Source organism: Tripterygium wilfordii, chromosome 22, assembly GCF_013401445.1.
Source record: "Tripterygium wilfordii isolate XIE 37 chromosome 22, ASM1340144v1, whole genome shotgun sequence".
Lineage (NCBI taxonomy): Eukaryota > Viridiplantae > Streptophyta > Magnoliopsida > Celastrales > Celastraceae > Tripterygium > Tripterygium wilfordii.
The window spans coordinates 5730454-5747222 of NC_052253.1; the positions used below are offsets into that span (position 1 = coordinate 5730454).

Consider the following 16769-nt stretch of genomic DNA (forward strand, 5'->3'; position numbering starts at 1 on the left):
TGTCAATACTTTATTGATATGCCCAAGCTATATTTATCTTTAGATTTGATTACCTTAACCTTCGAGGATTTCATCCATATAACTATGCCTAAGATTGGCTCCGATACCATTTGTTGGGACTATGGACCCACATATCTCCACATTAGTATGATATTATCTGTATCCATATGACTATGCCTAAGATTGGCTTCGAAACCATTTGTTGGGACTATGGACCCACATATCTCTATATTAATATGATATTATCCGCTTTGGGCTTAGACCCGCACAGATTTATTCTTGGGTTTCTACCCAAAATGCCTCATATCAATGGATATATTGTCCACACTTATAAACCCATCATCTTTCCCATGTCTAGCTGATGTGGGACTTTGGTTTGCACCAAAGATAATCAACCATGCATGATTAAAATATGACTAACCACAATTTCTAGTCGAATTTCCTTTAGTGCCACCAAGTGGCACTGCCCACATCAACTCAACCTCGTCCTCCTACACCACATTTGCATTTGACGGCCTCTCAAACGACTTTCTTTCTTCTCTATAACTCTATCAACTCAAAATACTTGCTCTCATTTAAGGTTGTTATGGTCGCCGCCACCACCTCAGTTTTACTCTCTAAATCGCTCTTTGTCTAGATCACACTTTCTCTCTCCGAAAATAAGAGTGAATCAATTCATTTTTTGTTTATTTCAGCATGAGCGAGTTTTAGATGTATAAAGTACTCAATCGTTGTAGAGCTTAATACCTAATCAGAACTTTCAAACATAAGCAGCACCATGTGTGCATAAGCTTATGCATTTATGTGGACAAGTGTCTTAACAAGGCAAGTGGATGATAAAGAGGATAGTTGTTATTGTGAGGAAAACTTTCACAATGGCCTTAAATGACGTTTTGAATATGACATATTTCATGCTTTCACATAATATGACATGTTTTCAATATTCTTAAAAAAATTAACTTTCAACCAATTTGTCTTATAGACAAAGATGCTTAATCATAGGTCCACCATCAATTAGAATGAATAAAAGAGAGAAAATTACAATTAAATAAACAAATAAGATACAATGGGAATATGATATGTAATATGGAAATGCACAACTTTAAAAACATACATTCTTTTCTTTTTTTTTCATATATGAAGATATTAAAATTAAAAAATGAATTCTATATTTATAGACACACATTTCAGTCTAAGAACTCAAATGTGTTGAATAACATAAGCAGTTACTTACACATCAAGTTTAATTAAATATTCTCAAAAAATACATGAAGCCTCATGAAGCATATGTATTAATCCAATTCAATTTCGTCAATGTTCTTTAAAATTGCAACAATAGAAAAAAAGGAGAGAATGTGATGGAAGACATTTGACGAAAGTCATAAACAAACGGTCAAGATTGAATTTAAGAATTACAATTGAGTCATTAATTTATGTAAGAAAAAACGAAATCCACGTGGCAATCACTTAGAATCTGACGTGGCAGCATTTAAAATATTTTTTTATTATAAACGCCATGGATATGATATATGGTATGATTTGGACGGCTCTTATTAATCAAACATAGTTAATTGGAAGCCAATGGATCGTTGAGAGAGACGGAATGTGATGTACATGGGAGTTTCTGACCATCCCGATTCTCCAGCTCCTTCTCGTCACCGCTTTCGCCGCTCACCCGTTCGTACTACTGTTAACCCTGTATGTAAGCTCAGCTCTTCTCTTCTCTTCTCGCTCGACCTCTCCCTCGCTTAAACACCTTTGATTTGCTCCTTCGGCTATGTCTCTCTCTAACCATATCTCTCTGAATTTCTGAAAGAAACAATTTTTTTCAAAACAGGAAAACAGGGTACGAATCAATTCACGATCAGTATTACGTGTTTTCAGTTTCAATTGCTTTATCATAAATTAGTATTCGATGATTTTATATTGATGTTTAGATTTTTTTTTTATGAATTGGGAAACTGGGTTTTGTGAATCATTTTCCATGGCAGAGCATAATGTTTCAATCATATGCAGGATGGGAAGGGTTAAACTAAAGATAAAGAGATTGGAGAATACGAATGGCCGTCAAGCGACGTATGCGAAAAGGAAGCATGGCATCATGAAGAAAGCTAATGAGCTGTCTATTCTTTGTGATATAGACATTATCCTTCTTATGTTCTCACCAACTGAAAAGCCTTCTTTGTGCCAAGGGAAGAGCAGGTACGTTTTTTTACTCTCTTATTTCATCTTATCTTATTTCATACATTACAAGTTGAAGGACAAAAGCACTGCCATGGGTATGCTCAAGATAGAGAAAATATAGTCATAAAGCTTGTTATAGTGACTTTCAGCAGGATAGAGCCCAAATATTAGCATATACCATTCTTCGCACATTGCCTGTGAGCTTGTTTGGATAGTATTTTTTGTGATGGTAGAGTTGGAATGGGTGAAGTCCATAGTATTGGCATAAAGGCAATTCTTATCGATGTTGTATTTGGTACATGATCATTGAGAAATTCGAGGATAAGATTGGATGGAAATTCCAAGTGGGATTAAGGATTTTGACTTGTTTACATGATTCATTGAGGGTTTCACGAAACTTCCTTCTTATGGGATGGATGGATACCTGTCATTTTGTGCGTATGTACACCCAAAAGAAGTATTATTAGTTGTTTCGGATGGTAGTAGCATTGTTTATTATACAATTTTAATCTGAAGAACATGAAGTCTTTTATTGACTAGAGTTGCATGAGGCACATGTTCTTGCATATGTTTCTATTTATTTTCTTCTTGAAGTAGATTAGCTGAAGTGGCATGTAAAGCATAGAGAGACACGAGTGATTCGAATCTACACATCTAAGTAGCAAACATGATGAAGAGAAGAGGGAGGCTGAAAAAGAGATGCAGGGGGTAATAACATATGTATTAAGCTATGGTGTTCCTTATTCTGTAACAACTTTTTGGAGGGCTTTCATGCTCTCCTCGTTGTAGCTCTGGGTGGAAAAGGTCCGGTGTCTTGATTAACTTATTTTCCAATAAAAAAAGGAATATATGGAGTGTAGCTTTAATCCCGATTAAATTGCATATGAGATTCCTCCTAGGGCTTCCAGTTATTTTTGCTATAATTCATGCATAGTAAAAATTAGGATGTTTCCCTTTTGCTCATGAATTATAGCGTTTGATTTTCCCTCTTGCTGGTTGTTGTTTGATTTTTTTTATTTATAAATTTGGGAAGTCAGCTAGTTTCCTGGTTTCAATGCGTAGAAAACGAGTCATACACTTACAGGAAAACTTGACATACTCATTTGGTGTATTTGGCTGGAATTTTGATTTAAATCATATTTGTAAGAAAGGAAGTCATTTTAGCAGGAATTTGAAGTGTTCTTGAAAAAAATTATCTTGGTCACTATTTGTGCTTCCTATTTTTCAGTTTTCTTAGTAACCATGGGTCCATGGTACATAGTTCGCTATATCATTGTGCATGCTTTTTAGATTTTTATCTTCACCACTAGGCCACGGAGGGTAAGATTGCTTCACCACAATCTAGGTTCGTCGATTCAAATCCTGTGAACGGTCTATTTAAATTGAAAGGGTAAGGTTGCATGTATCTTGCCCTTCCGTAACTGCACTTCCAGTGGGGGTGCTTTAGTCCACCATCATTTTTCCCTTTAATTTCTGAGGACATCCAGTTCAAAACTCATATTTAGGCATTTAAGATAAATCATTACTCATGTAGAAACAAGTTGTAGAATTCTTTGCTGGCCTGTAACTGTAAGGCTTAGTTGAGTTGAGCTGTACCTTCACAAGTGAAAAAAAAACATTTCAAAATCTTCAGAATAACGAGTTCTATTCTAAGTGGTTCTATATGAGGGATGAGACCCAATTATGAGAGATAATTCTTTTGTGTTTCTATTTATTACTCTTTAGACAGTTATCAAATAGAACTAAGATGATTAATTCTTGGAAATAAGCATTTTTATTATTATTGTTTTTCCTCAAGTAAGGTTGTGCAATTTGCATACATACAAGAGTATTCACATGATGCTTTTACCTGGTTGGGCATACTGAAATTAAATTTGGCTATTATGGGCATAATGTGGTGATAATTTGTTCCCGAAACACTTCACCACAAGTCCACAGCCATTGTGCTCTTACACAAAGGAAATGGTGAAATAAGCTGTCTACATATAGATGAAATATAAACTTAAACTATGGAAAGCCTGCAATGATAGATGCTCTTCTGTCCATGAGACCTCTGATTTTGATCCTTCCATCTTGTAGTTTTAATGTTAGAAAAGAAACCAAAAGTTTTCTTGTTTTGTGCATTGTATCTCTTAATCATCGTCATTGTAAAAAATATCTCTCATTTTTTACATACATTTTATGCATTTACCAGCATCGAGGAGGTTATTGCGAAGTTTGCTCAACAAACTCCCCAGGAAAGGGCCAAAAGGTTCATTTTTTCCTAACACGTCTCATTTTTTAGTTGAGTATTTATAGAATTAGAAGTGAATTGATTCTTTCTGAATTGAAACAGGAAGTTGGAAAGCCTTGAAGTAAGTCCTTTTAAACATCAATTTTCCCTGAATTTGTATCATCTCCTGTCCTTCTGCTGAGTTTGATGCAATTGTATTGTTTGTATCTGCTTGTAATTCATTTGTTTTCTCTTTGAGAATCTAGGCACTGAAAAAAACTTTTAAGAAGTTGGACCATGATGTAAATATACCGGAATTCCTGGGTACAAGGTTTGTGACAATTTTGCTCTATTGACCCAAATTGTTGCTGTATACTGTATAAGATGATTATTTTTATTGTAATTAATGTTGGCTAACTTTTTTTTTTCTTTGCCTTTTGTTTCAGCACTCAAACAATTGAGGTATGCATGAAATCAGTTTCATTGTTCTTTGTGGTCACTCGTAACTTTTAGTTGATGATATGCAAATTCATGTTGGTGACATTGTCTATTATGCCTACGTTCTCTTTCAGGAGCTAACTAACCAAGCAAGGTTATTACAGACTCAACTCTCTGAAATACACAAGCGTTTGAGGTGAGCACATGCACAAATCTTTTGTTGTAGGGTCATTTTTCTTACATCTTATGTGTTCTTGGTTTCCTTTTTGGCTACTTTCCTACTCTGATTTCATACTATTGAATTGCTGCAGCTATTGGAATAACCCAGAGAAGATTAACAATGTAGAAGATTTGGGGCAAATGGAAAATTCTCTCAGGGAATCACTTAACCAAATTCGTGCACATAAGGTGTGCTCAATAATCCTGTGATGGATGCCTTATCAAGAATTTAATTCATAATTGCTAACATAAGTATCCTATCAATTGCTCTTAGGTTATGAGTTTCATTATTTATTGTGTTGCATGCAAACTAGGAGAATATATGATGGAAAGGGGATTTGATTAGGATCACCCTGTGAATCCTACATATGAGAGGATACTTGAATTGGATGATTTACAGTTGCTTTTTTGGAATAATTTCTTGGTTGAAAGCTAAAGTTTCTTAGTTAATCTGATTGAGGATAGGCAAATTGAAGATATTGTTAGTTTTTGAAGGATGATAGAAATAAGTCAATGCCATCCTTCAAGGGTGAAAATATAGGAGGGAATTTGTCTAAATAACTATGTAGGAATAAATTTTGCTGAAAATTTTATTTCGTGCTAGGACTCTAAAACTAAGACACTAAATTTCATTGTTTTATCACTTATTACCTTCCTAACATAAATACTATCTACTTTCTTTGGCAGGAAAATATTGAAAAGCAACAACTTATGTCATTAGAGTGCACTAATCAGGTAGCAATGTCTTATTTGGTTGTTAAGTACCTTTCCTATTGGGGTCCCTTGATATGGTCTTGGGAAACTATGTAGCTAACTTGGCTTGCGTTGCAGTTTCAAAGTGGGATGCATTTACCTTTCAGAATGGATGCTGAGCAGCAGCTTCAACCTTTGCCTTGGATTCATAGTAATGACAGTCAACATGTTCTTCCAGGGGACCCAAATTTGCTACCGCAGAGGTGAGTGCTCTCTTAAAAAGAGCTGCTCATTTAATTCTTTAAATCTCAATCCATAAGTTTTAATTATCTTCATTTTTAAAAAAATTGTAAATGGGATTTAGTTTAGAATATTCCAATTATGCGCGTACTTATTAAGAAGTTGCAAATGAACCCTTCTGGTGTGCGTTCTCAACAATGAGTCTTTTTAAAGAGGAGGTCTCAGCCTAGAAATAGCCACTCCTTAGGATTTCAAGTAGGTCCAGTTTTGTCCTCACTCACGCTAAAATAAACTAATAATAAAAACAGCATTATTTATCAAAAAAGAAAAACAATGAGTGAGTTTGTCTTGTTTCAGGGACGTGGAATGTTCTGCAAGTTCCTCATTTGGGATTTATTCTGGTTACTTTGGTCCGGGTAGGAATTCTGAGATGTCCAACTCGGGACAAGAAAGTGGAATCCTCAATGAGATTGGTGGAACTGCATCTCTAAGGGCGCAGTTGGGATTTCCATATCTGCCGTGCAATCTTAATATGCTGAGTGAGATGAAATTTCAACCTGCAGCAGAAATGAACCTACAGCAAAGTGCTATGGATTATCATGTCAATGGAAGCTTTGAGGCTCCCAGACCTGCCTATGATACTACACACAGTAGTTGGGCTTCCACATCTGGGCCTTGTGCTGTCACCATGTTTCATGAGGGCTTATATTCACAGGTAACTCTTCCTGCTACATGTTAAAGCCATCAATTGTCTACGATATGTAATTAGACTTGGCCCATTTACCTTTGATATGCCTCCAAGCAGGTGCAGTATCAGCTTTCTGGCATATTTGTATAAGTGAATTAAACCTTAAGATTTAAATTCTTGTGTAAGTTCCCATCGTTCGTAATTTGCTAGTTCAACTTGTTTCCACATGGTGGTTTGGGTAAACTTGCTTGGAAACTAAATATTTAGGAACTGGAAATTTGGATCAGATGTAGTAGCTTTAAACTTGCTGATGTTAGGAATTTAGCAAAGGTTTCAATGACCATGTAGTAGTAGTGGTCTTCAGCAGCTTAAACCTTAGCATTCATTCTATCTATTTATGATATATTACTTTGAAAGCCTCTTTTGAATTTTTGTCGACTTGGAAAAAATTACATTAATCCTAAAACACTTGTATTGTGATTATAGAGAAATTCTGCTTTTTAAGCTAGTTTCCTTCATCTTTTTGTGTACTTTTCCTTAGAATTTTGGTTGTATATTGAACTCGGTCGTCTCCTTTGGGCTGTTCTCTCTTCTGTTTTCCTTTCCCTATTTCAATTGTCTATTTCTTTTTAAATGTTAGTATGTTACTTTTCAATAACATGAATCCTGATGTTGGGGCTCACCCCATAGAGAGCTCACCCTTTATTACCACTAGGAGGGCATCAAGGCTACATAACGAGACTAGACTACCCTTAATGAAATTTTAACCTTAGACTGATCTGCTCTTTTTTTTTTAATGCATCTGTACTTATCTTCTATTTCCGGTTACTTGCGAGTATGGTGATTCTTCTTACTCTTTTGACGTTGGTTTCCTTCTTGTTGAAGCAGCAACCAAATTGAGATTATAAAGTGTAATGTTACCATACAAGCACTGATCAACTTGGTCATATGCATCTGAAGACCGATCCCTGCCAGGTACTATGTGCTTATCTTGTCAGGGCCCTTTTGAGCACGAGAACTTGGGAAGCAGTCGCAGTTGCAGTCAAATGAAAAATGTATAATATGATGATTATAGCACAGGTAGCCGATACATCACCCACCAGGAAAAATGGTGCTGGCTCTGTTGAAATAGGCAAACAGTTGTCTTAGAATCTTTGTGTATAAAAAATATAGTCTGTAGTAGGTTTTGCCAAGTGATTTCTACTTCCTTTTTGTTGATGGCACCAAAATGGCAGCCAAACTAGTGCCCTCCCCCTTCTCCCTATAATTAAACAAAGAGTTGTAAATAAATTTACACGTAGCGGAATGGCTGTAATCTGAAAACTACATAAATTAAAGATTATTTTGAGCATCCCCATCCTGTGGTGCCTACTCCCCATTATAATGACATACAATTTTTTTTTTATGACGTATAGAACTCACACACATGCAACATAACACGCTCATAAATATGTGGTCCGCAAGATTCGAACTTTGTATCATGGATAGAAATATACTTGTGATCCGCAAGATTAGTACCCTACACCATGGATAGAAATATTTAGTCCACCTACGTTGTCAAAAGCATGAAATAACAAACACTATTATCATTTACCATTACTAGTAAAACAGCATGAAATTTGCAATTCTGTCTCAAATTAGAGACCAACAGTGGTGATACACTGATACACACACAGCACAAGCTGTTTACAATTACCTCTAAACCCCCCATGTAACAACAATAAAAGCCCCTAATTCCTAGTAAAACACTCTCTAAGCTTGGCGGGTGGTTAAAGACAAAGTCCCACCTCTGCAAATAAATCATTAAAAAAAAAGAGAGAGAGGCCATTTTGACCAAATACTCTTAAGGTTTTTTGTTTCCCCCAAATATACTAATACAAATATAAAATATATTCTGGGCCGGGCCGTCCGGAGAAGAAGAGCCCTAGCGGAATTGGGCTCCAGAGTAGGTCTGTCCAAAGCCCCAATTAGCAGGGGCAACATTGTAAGACACAACAGTACGACCATCACTGGTGGTGACCTTAAACGAAAGGGGTTGTCCGTTGAGAAGGCTGTTGCTTTGCCAGTTCTGGCCCCAGTTCCTTGACATTGCCTGCCAACCTGTCCTTGAACCTTTGATTGACACTGAGTGCACATCACCAGCACCGCCAACGTTGGTCACAAGGACCAGGTTGAAGTAGCTGTGTCCATTTATTGTAAACCTAATGCCTCCTCTCCGCCTACAGGGTACCCTACAAAAACACCCAAAAAAATTGGCATCAAAATTATACCAGTCAGACGACCGGCATGCGATTTAACCGATCGAACGGCACAAAAATAAAATATATATTGCAGAGTATAAGAGTAATAAAAATCATATTATTTTGGTGGTTAAAGTTGAGATTTCCTACTTGAGTGTCCAGGTTCAAATTTCATTAATAGTATGTACCTGAAATACCCAAAATACCCTCACAACAAATAACAGAGCATGTACCTTCTGTAGGCAACAGGGACAATTCCGGCTTTGTACTGGGCAATATGTTGGAAGACAGGTTGAGAGAGATCAAAGTGTTGTTGGGGAGGGTTGCACCATCCACCATTGCTGTTTGGTGGGCAGAAATTAGTGGCTGTGACCACAATTGAACCAGGGAGGCACCATTTCTTATCATTCACACACCTCATCTCATAGCAAGACCCACAAGCCAAGCCATTGTTGAAGAGGGCAGTGCTTAAAGCAGCTGTGTTTGTCCCATATCCTTGACTGTACAAGTTCCCATAACCACAAGCTCCACCTAAAATTACAAAATTAACCCAATTAATCATACTTTTCTTTTCTTTTTTAACCGAGAATACTTCAGTCCAATATGTTCATAAGACAGGTGGATAATTTTAAACTCGAGCCGTGAATCCAGTCTGTTTCATGTTGACGACAGAAAAAGACCGGATTGAACTTTGTACGGGAAAATAACATCTGATCTCCCGCATTTGCAAGAAGTTAGCATAGTCATCAACTTCACGATCCCAACCAAAATTTGGTTGTTTAATTAATGACACTAATTAAGCAAAATAAATAGTTACTTTTTTAGGCATATGTACATACCCATGGTGCCTGAAGCATCACCACCACCATAGAAAGTGGCGTGTGCATTAACCCAACCTCCACCGACATAACAGTGAACAGAGGATGCCATTGCAAGAAAACCCACGAAGAAGAAGTACCCACTAACAGCCATACCTTCTTGTCTCTGCAAGAGAAAGGGGAATTCAATTTATCAGCATTTGCAGAGAATGTACTAAAAAATCAAGAGAAATGTGAGAAAGACAGAGTTAGTTACTTGACGAGAAGGAGAAGCAGAGAGAAAGTGCGAGGAAGATGCGTTAAGTGATGGGAGTGGAGGGGGGGGGGAGTGGGAATTTATAGAGATTTGATAGGTAGAGGAGGGTTTGGGGGAGGAGAGTATTTACAAAACGGCCACTCCATCACAACCAACTTAGTTTGAGCAGTTAAAAAGTGTGTAAAAAACCAGTGTTTTAAATACCGGATTGAATCGGCTGGTTCAACCAGTTAAGTCGGGTACCGGCCAATCCACCTGTCCGATTACACATAAATTATAAATGCAAAGATTGTGTCGTGTTGGTTAAAAATTGGTTGAAATTATAAATGCAAAGACTGTGTCGTGTTGATTAAAAATTGGTGGAACCCGTGTTATATTGGCCTAAATATTGGTGTCATACCAACTTTTCATACGAAAAATAAATATTTTTAACTAAAAATAACTTTTTAATATATAGATAAATAACAATTTAAGTAATACTCAAGAATTGAACTTGACACTCAAATAGGAGATTCTATCAAAACAACTTGATTTTTGTTAGAAAATAATAAAGACCCCAGCAATTAATATTTTAATTTTGCATAGAATTTAAGTGAATTCGCGGGTTCCATATAATGCACATGAAATTTCGTGCATATGACTCAACTATAATTATAACTGAGATATCAGTTATCGGAATCATATCATAACTAATTTTTGTTATTCCTATCCTCTCCAATACATATATATTTTATTTTTACACCGCTTGTTTAGTTGAACCCATTATAGCGGACACTGATCAGGTAAGATTCCAGTAAGGGCATTTTAAAACAGAACATACACATGGGAGGGGAATGCCGTTCTGCGGCTGAAATCGGGTGGGTTTATGTGGAAGTATTCGAGTGGGGCATAGCGAGTGGTTTGGTGCTACGCACATGCAAGCAAAGCCAATTTGCCGCAAATGCCCTTGTCTTCTCCTTTTATGTACAGTTCCATCAATGTCGTCTACCTCCATTAAATACAGTGTTTTTGGGACGCACAGCTGTTACTACTTACTAGTAGACGGTAGAGGAGCAAAGTCAGAAACACAGACAGCATATGTGTGGATGATGAGCTTGTAATTGAATCTCCCATTCAATATTCAACTAATATATATATATATATAAAGTGAGAGATTCAACACTTTATTTGAAGTGCGGGATCCATCTAACATCATTCATGTTTGAACCCCATCACATGTGGGGGCCACATTTATACCTAATGAATAATGCTAGATGGATCCCTCACTATAAATAAAGTGAGGGATCCCTCACTTGAGACTTTTCATATATATGTGTGTGTGCGTGTTTGTACATACTTTCTCACATACGGACATTCGTAAACGTGGTGAAAACCAACGGTTGAGATTAAAATATTATTATGACCATTGAGCCTCAACTTTCGAGTCAAAATGGATTTGTACAGGTCTAATTCCTCCTACAACCGTTTCGGCCGAAAATTGATCGGACATGGTAGCCTAGTTCTGGTGAGTAGAATAGTATCATCAATTGTTGGATGAGACCTTCTGTATCAGTCGGAACGACGACGAAAAGGTGAGGTGCACCGCCGCTTCAGAAGGATTTTCGATGAATCTAGCGGTTGTTCTTGACAAAGGATGGTCCAGATGAGCTTGAGGAAGACTTTTTGTTGTCCGACTTCCACCGGTTGGGAGAGGACGAGGGAGATGAATCTGCTTGGGTCATTTTGCAATATTTCATAATCAACTTCAATCTCAGTCGTTGGTCAGATCTAACGGTTGAGATTATTATATTTTAAGGGGTTGGTATGTGAGAAAGTCTGTATATATTTATATATGCAAACTAGTGTGCGTGTGATAATGAAACCCAGCTGGATTACATGATATTTGTATGTATGAGTGTATGTATATGTGCAGCCAGATGGTGATTAATTAACAAAGACAAGATGTTAGATAGATACTATAATAAAAGATCTTGCATGGACAACGATTGGCGTGATATTAGGACCGTGATTCTTGGAATTAGCGTATCTAATTACCCATTTTGATCAAATCTCACCTTCATCAGATAAACAGTTGTTAGTTGTCGTCTTTTGAATTTTACGGCATCTGCTGCTCCTCCAAATAATTTTTTTATGCTCCTATCATGTCCTTCATGTGGACTTTAATTTACTTGTCCATGAGAGGTTCCATTGTGACAATATCAATTTTTCACATGAAATAATTTTATAAATAATCAATTTTTTAAATTATATTAATACGATTAAGAATATGTATGAAGGAGTCGTGCCTAATGTTAGGACTAAAGGAGGAGTTACATGTGAGTATCTCGTCACAATAGGTTTGTCTCAAGGGTCGGCACTATGCTCATTTCTATTTGTTATAGGGATAGATGAACTCACACAACATATATATCAAAGGTGAGATATCTTAATGTATGTTGTTTTTTGGATAATATAATTCTTGTTATGAGATGATATTGGAAGTTAACTCAAAGATCGAGGGCAAGTCTTAGAGTCTAAATTATTTTAATTAAGTAGAATTAAAATAAAATATATGAAATGTAAATTTAATAAGAGTAAAAAATTGAACAAACAAACGATTAAGTTAGATGAAAAAGAAGATAAAAATATGAACAAAAATATAAATGAATGGCAGAAATGAAAACCACTCCAGACTTTTGAGATAAAATATACCATCATACCATCATACCATCATATTAAAAGCTACTTTTGGGGGGATCATTCCCTAATAGAAGTCAAAACTATTATTATGTGAACAATCCATTCAAAGACTCACGTGAATTACAACAATCACTTTCCATGCTTTAACGGGCAATAATTAACCAGCTCGTCAATCTTGATATGTGATTTACTTTTCAATAATGACCTCCTCTCTTTATATGTGCTTTGTCGGAGACATCAAGATCTTATCTTGACCGTTCATTTTTTTCCTAAAAAAAATTGTTTACTTATACAGTATTGCTACTCGTCCCAGCAACTAGGACCCCACTTGCACTTTTAATCTTCTCCATACACCTCAGCAATTGGGATCACTGGGATCCCAATTGCTGGGACAAATAACTTTTTCGTTACTTATAAGCAAGTTAATTAAGGCACCATCACACCCGAGCCATTAATTGGATTAGTAAGGATAGTGTGTATCACTTTGGTGACCAAGATTAGAATCCCTCTCCATTAAAAAAAAATTTAAGGCACCATCACAATTGAATTTAATTTTTCATAAACAAAAATCACATCATACAAGTTTCTTCTTTGAACTTTCGATATGAACCTAAACTCGTCTTGTCAGATTCGCATGCACACAAGTTCTCACCAATGTCAAGATAAATTGGGTCAAAACTCAATGTGTAGCCAATAAGGGTACAGTAAAAATCAAATTTAGGAACTATGGATTCACGTAGGGTTGGGACTGGATCGGTTGGCCAATAATCAATTTTATCGGCCATTATCGATCGGATGATAATCAACTATCAACCGACCCATAAAGTCAGACCTATATCATCACCCAACCCATATATAATTATCGGCCAACCAATTATTTAAAATAAATAAGTATAAATTATATTTTGGGTTGTCAAACATTATTCGTCATGTATTAATCAAAAAAGACATGGCAACGGCTGCTTGCAATAATTATGACTGACTATAATTATAATTGGCCCTTTTGTTTGAATTAAACGGTGTAATCATATTCTAAATCTTTCTCTAAACCCACATGTCCCATAAAATCCATAAACAAATAAACATTGAAAAAATAAAGACAAGACACCAAATATATACATACACAATCTCTTTAAGTCATCACTACCCAATTGCATTTTGCAATGTTAGTCTTGTCTAAACTAAAACAGTGACCATCATCATCATATGCTTTAATGCTTAATCATATATTGTTTTGGCTTTAATTAGTCCATCATGCCCTAATAATGTCCTACTAAATACAAAGAAAGATAGACAGTAAGAATTGTCCCTTTCACAAGCATCCAATTTAGACATAGACAGGATAAAAGCTTCACCAATGTTTTGTCTGTCTGTCATCCAAAAGGCAGTAAATTTATCATAACGATATTCAAACTGCATCCACCATGATGGGGTCCACAAGCGAGGTTAAAATTGGGGTAAATCAAAGATGTGGAATTGTTAAAATTCTAATCCTAGACACATTAAATATATTGGCTGCTTTGCGTTACGAGTTTATAAGGATTTATTCTTCATGGATCATCACAATTGATTTTTAAAATCTATGAAAACGCGTCTTCAGTGTCAGAATAGCGACTTGGTCATTACCAAAACGATGTGGGATTTTAGTATTGACATTGATTTAACAAGAAATTTCACAAAAAAAAAATTCAAAATTCAAATTTCACTATAAAATTTGAATTATTTTAAAATTTTGGATTGCATTTTGTTGCTAAATTTAATTTCTAAGAAAAATTGTTATATATTTTTCTTTATTTTTAAGCGAAGCAGTTGAAAGGATGAACCAAATGTTCTGGTTAGCCTCCGATTCGATTTTGCAACTATAGTTAATGAAAATGGGCGCCAAGTACATCACCAACAAAAAAAAAGTGCATTAAAAAAATTAAAATAGTGGGTAATTGTTCAGAGTTTGCTCAAAAAGTGCATTATTGCCCGTCATCAATGGAGAAAGTTGCCTTCAAAAGTAAGACTTGGTATCTATAGATTTTTGTGTGTACTCAATATTTAGCTTCACAAAAATAATATTTTTGGTAACTTAACTATACACTCAATCTCGATAATCGAATCCAATCTCAGTAACGACGCCATCAAGGCCAATCAGCTGTGACAACATGTGATCATTCTTCTACTAGGATTTCAATGTGTGGGGACAAAGATAATTGATGATTTTGGGATTTCGGGGATTAGTTTCTTTTCTATTTTGAGTTATTGTCCCCTTGTATTCTAATCATAAAAAGGTGTACGAAATACAACCAATGTGATGGCAAGTCATATTTTTTCATCATCAGAACTAACTAAGAAAAATTATGGTTCTCGTGAGCCTGTTGGAGTGAGCTTTCGGCTCTTAGGTCATCCACATAAGATTATCTAAATATAGATCCTTCTGTAAAATAGGGAACGATTATAGAGAACCTATCAAAATAGAGCGCTATGCATCAGATTAGCTAGAGGTTCTTATTTTATAGAATATGAACAGTGATTCCATACATCTAGGGAACTACTATTTACTTCCCTAAACATAAAATAATATACCTTTTATTACTCACCTCTCTCTCTCCTCTCTCCTCTCTCCTTATTTTTCCCTCCTCTCCCTCTCTCTCTTCAATCCTCTTTCTCACTCCTCTCTCCCTCCTCACTTTTTTTCTCTCCTCTCTCTCTCCTCACTCCTCACTTTTTCTCTTCGCTCTCTCTCTCTGACAACATCTCTTCCTCCTCATATCATTAAATCAAGCTAAAAAAATCTCAAATTTTTAATAACATTAATTTATTATTTAAAATAACATTAATTAATTAATATTAAATATAATTAATCTATTATTTTAAATGGAATTAATTTATTATTTTAAATAGAAGTAATTTATATTAATAGAATAAACAGAGGGAATATAAAGAAATATTATTTTAATGCAATAGAGAATATGATAGATAATCTGATGCAATGTTGGCTGGATAGAGAAGTTGTAAAATAGGGAAAAGTGATATTTTGTCTGTATTTTAGGGAATCTAGTAAGAGAAACTAATGCAAATGCTCTTATGGGCCTGATTGCTAGTTAGCTTGGGCCTATATAGTGCGACTTACACTCTCGTAGGTCTGGTATCGACTGGAACTTGGGTTTGCTTGGCTTATTTTTGTGACATGTTACCTGTCGACAAGGGCCTTCATAGGCTTTATAGTGTAGATCCTTGTGCAAATGATTTTTGGTCCATACATAAACTCATTGGTAGACTTTTCTCTAACCAATGTAAGACTTTTATGTTATTAACAAGAACCACCCAAGCTTTTTTGTAACCACCGTGTAACTAATAATAATTACTACTATCTGTGTATTTGTTTATAAATAATTATGATATCAATATCTCTTAATAAATTCTCTATTTTACTTATTGAAATATAAATTTTTGACAATTTATAGATTTTTTATTCAACAATAATTGTAACAGAATCTCTATTATAAATTTCTACAACATTAAATTATTAAAATTTTTATTTTATTATTACTGGTTTCAACGACAACAATAATACTGTGTCAACACCAACAACAATGATGGCTACTCTTTCTAAAATATTCAAAGAGGGCCACATTTCAAGCAAACAATAATTTGCCACATCAATAAATGCAATCCAGTTGTTTCACCCATCAATTAGAACATCTTCCATATCCAACTGCAAAATGAAACAACAGATAAAAATTGAAAGTTTTTGCCAAGGAATCAACAAGGATTCCACGCCAAATTCCAAGATCACAGTGAAAATATTAGAAATCGATTCTTGTACATACATCGGGTCCGCACGAGTTTGTTCTTCATGGAATCAATAGCTAAGCCGAAGCCCAACTGAACCAAGTCCAGGAAAAGGACTTAACCGATGTGGGATTTGATTCTTAACACAATATAACTACTTTGCATCAATTTAGAACAGACACATGGGAGGGAAAGGCTGTTCCGTGGCTGAAATCGTGTGGGTTTGTGTGGCCGCAAATGCCCTTGTCTTCTACTTTTATGTACAGTTCCATCAATGTCGTCTACCTCCATTAAATACAGTGTTTTTGGGACGTGCATTTAC

At 35.6% G+C, this 16769-nt stretch overlaps 2 protein-coding genes across 4 annotated transcripts; one reads left to right on the top strand and one right to left on the bottom strand.

Annotated features, from left to right (window-relative positions):
- Window positions 1–1567: 1567 nt before the first annotated feature.
- On the top strand, window positions 1568–8025 carry LOC119990683 (agamous-like MADS-box protein AGL30). 3 transcript variants are annotated; one of them, XM_038836738.1, is made up of 13 exons: window positions 1602–1698; window positions 1817–1846; window positions 2017–2202; window positions 4379–4435; window positions 4520–4538; window positions 4663–4727; window positions 4843–4858; window positions 4969–5030; window positions 5146–5242; window positions 5741–5788; window positions 5885–6009; window positions 6344–6701; window positions 7563–8025. In XM_038836738.1, exons 3-13 carry the CDS (start codon window positions 2018–2020, stop codon window positions 7572–7574), a joined length of 1044 nt encoding a protein of 347 aa, XP_038692666.1. In that variant the 5' UTR covers window positions 1602–1698; window positions 1817–1846; window position 2017; the 3' UTR covers window positions 7575–8025. The 3 variants fall into 3 exon arrangements, with proteins under 3 accessions (XP_038692665.1, XP_038692664.1, XP_038692666.1); XM_038836737.1 differs by lacking the exon at window positions 1817–1846 and having other exon boundaries at window positions 1568–1698; XM_038836736.1 differs by lacking the exon at window positions 1817–1846 and having other exon boundaries at window positions 1572–1702.
- Window positions 8026–8245: 220 nt separating this feature from the next.
- LOC119990812 (expansin-A1-like) lies at window positions 8246–10098 on the bottom strand. The gene is made up of 4 exons (XM_038836929.1): window positions 9989–10098; window positions 9754–9898; window positions 9148–9445; window positions 8246–8905 (listed from the first exon to the last, which is right to left on the bottom strand). The coding sequence occupies exons 2-4, from the start codon at window positions 9884–9886 to the stop codon at window positions 8599–8601; spliced, it is 738 nt and encodes a 245-aa protein (XP_038692857.1). The 5' UTR covers window positions 9887–9898; window positions 9989–10098; the 3' UTR covers window positions 8246–8598.
- Between the last annotated feature and the right edge of the window lie 6671 nt (window positions 10099–16769).

Bases quoted from the DNA above. Each gene is read 5' to 3' on its own strand.
- LOC119990683 (XM_038836736.1), top strand. The intron at 5,031-5,145 runs GTGAGCACATGC...GAATTGCTGCAG, and splicing joins GAAATACACAAGCGTTTGAG to CTATTGGAATAACCCAGAGA. The intron at 5,243-5,740 runs GTGTGCTCAATA...TTTCTTTGGCAG, and splicing joins ACCAAATTCGTGCACATAAG to GAAAATATTGAAAAGCAACA.
- LOC119990812 (XM_038836929.1), bottom strand. From the start codon at position 9,886: ATGGCTGTTAGTGGGTACTTCTTCTTCGTGGGTTTTCTTGCAATGGCA. The intron at 9,446-9,753 runs GTATGTACATAT...TTGTAATTTTAG, and splicing joins TGATGCTTCAGGCACCATGG to GTGGAGCTTGTGGTTATGGG. The intron at 8,906-9,147 runs GTACATGCTCTG...GTGTTTTTGTAG, and splicing joins GTCCCTGTTGCCTACAGAAG to GGTACCCTGTAGGCGGAGAG.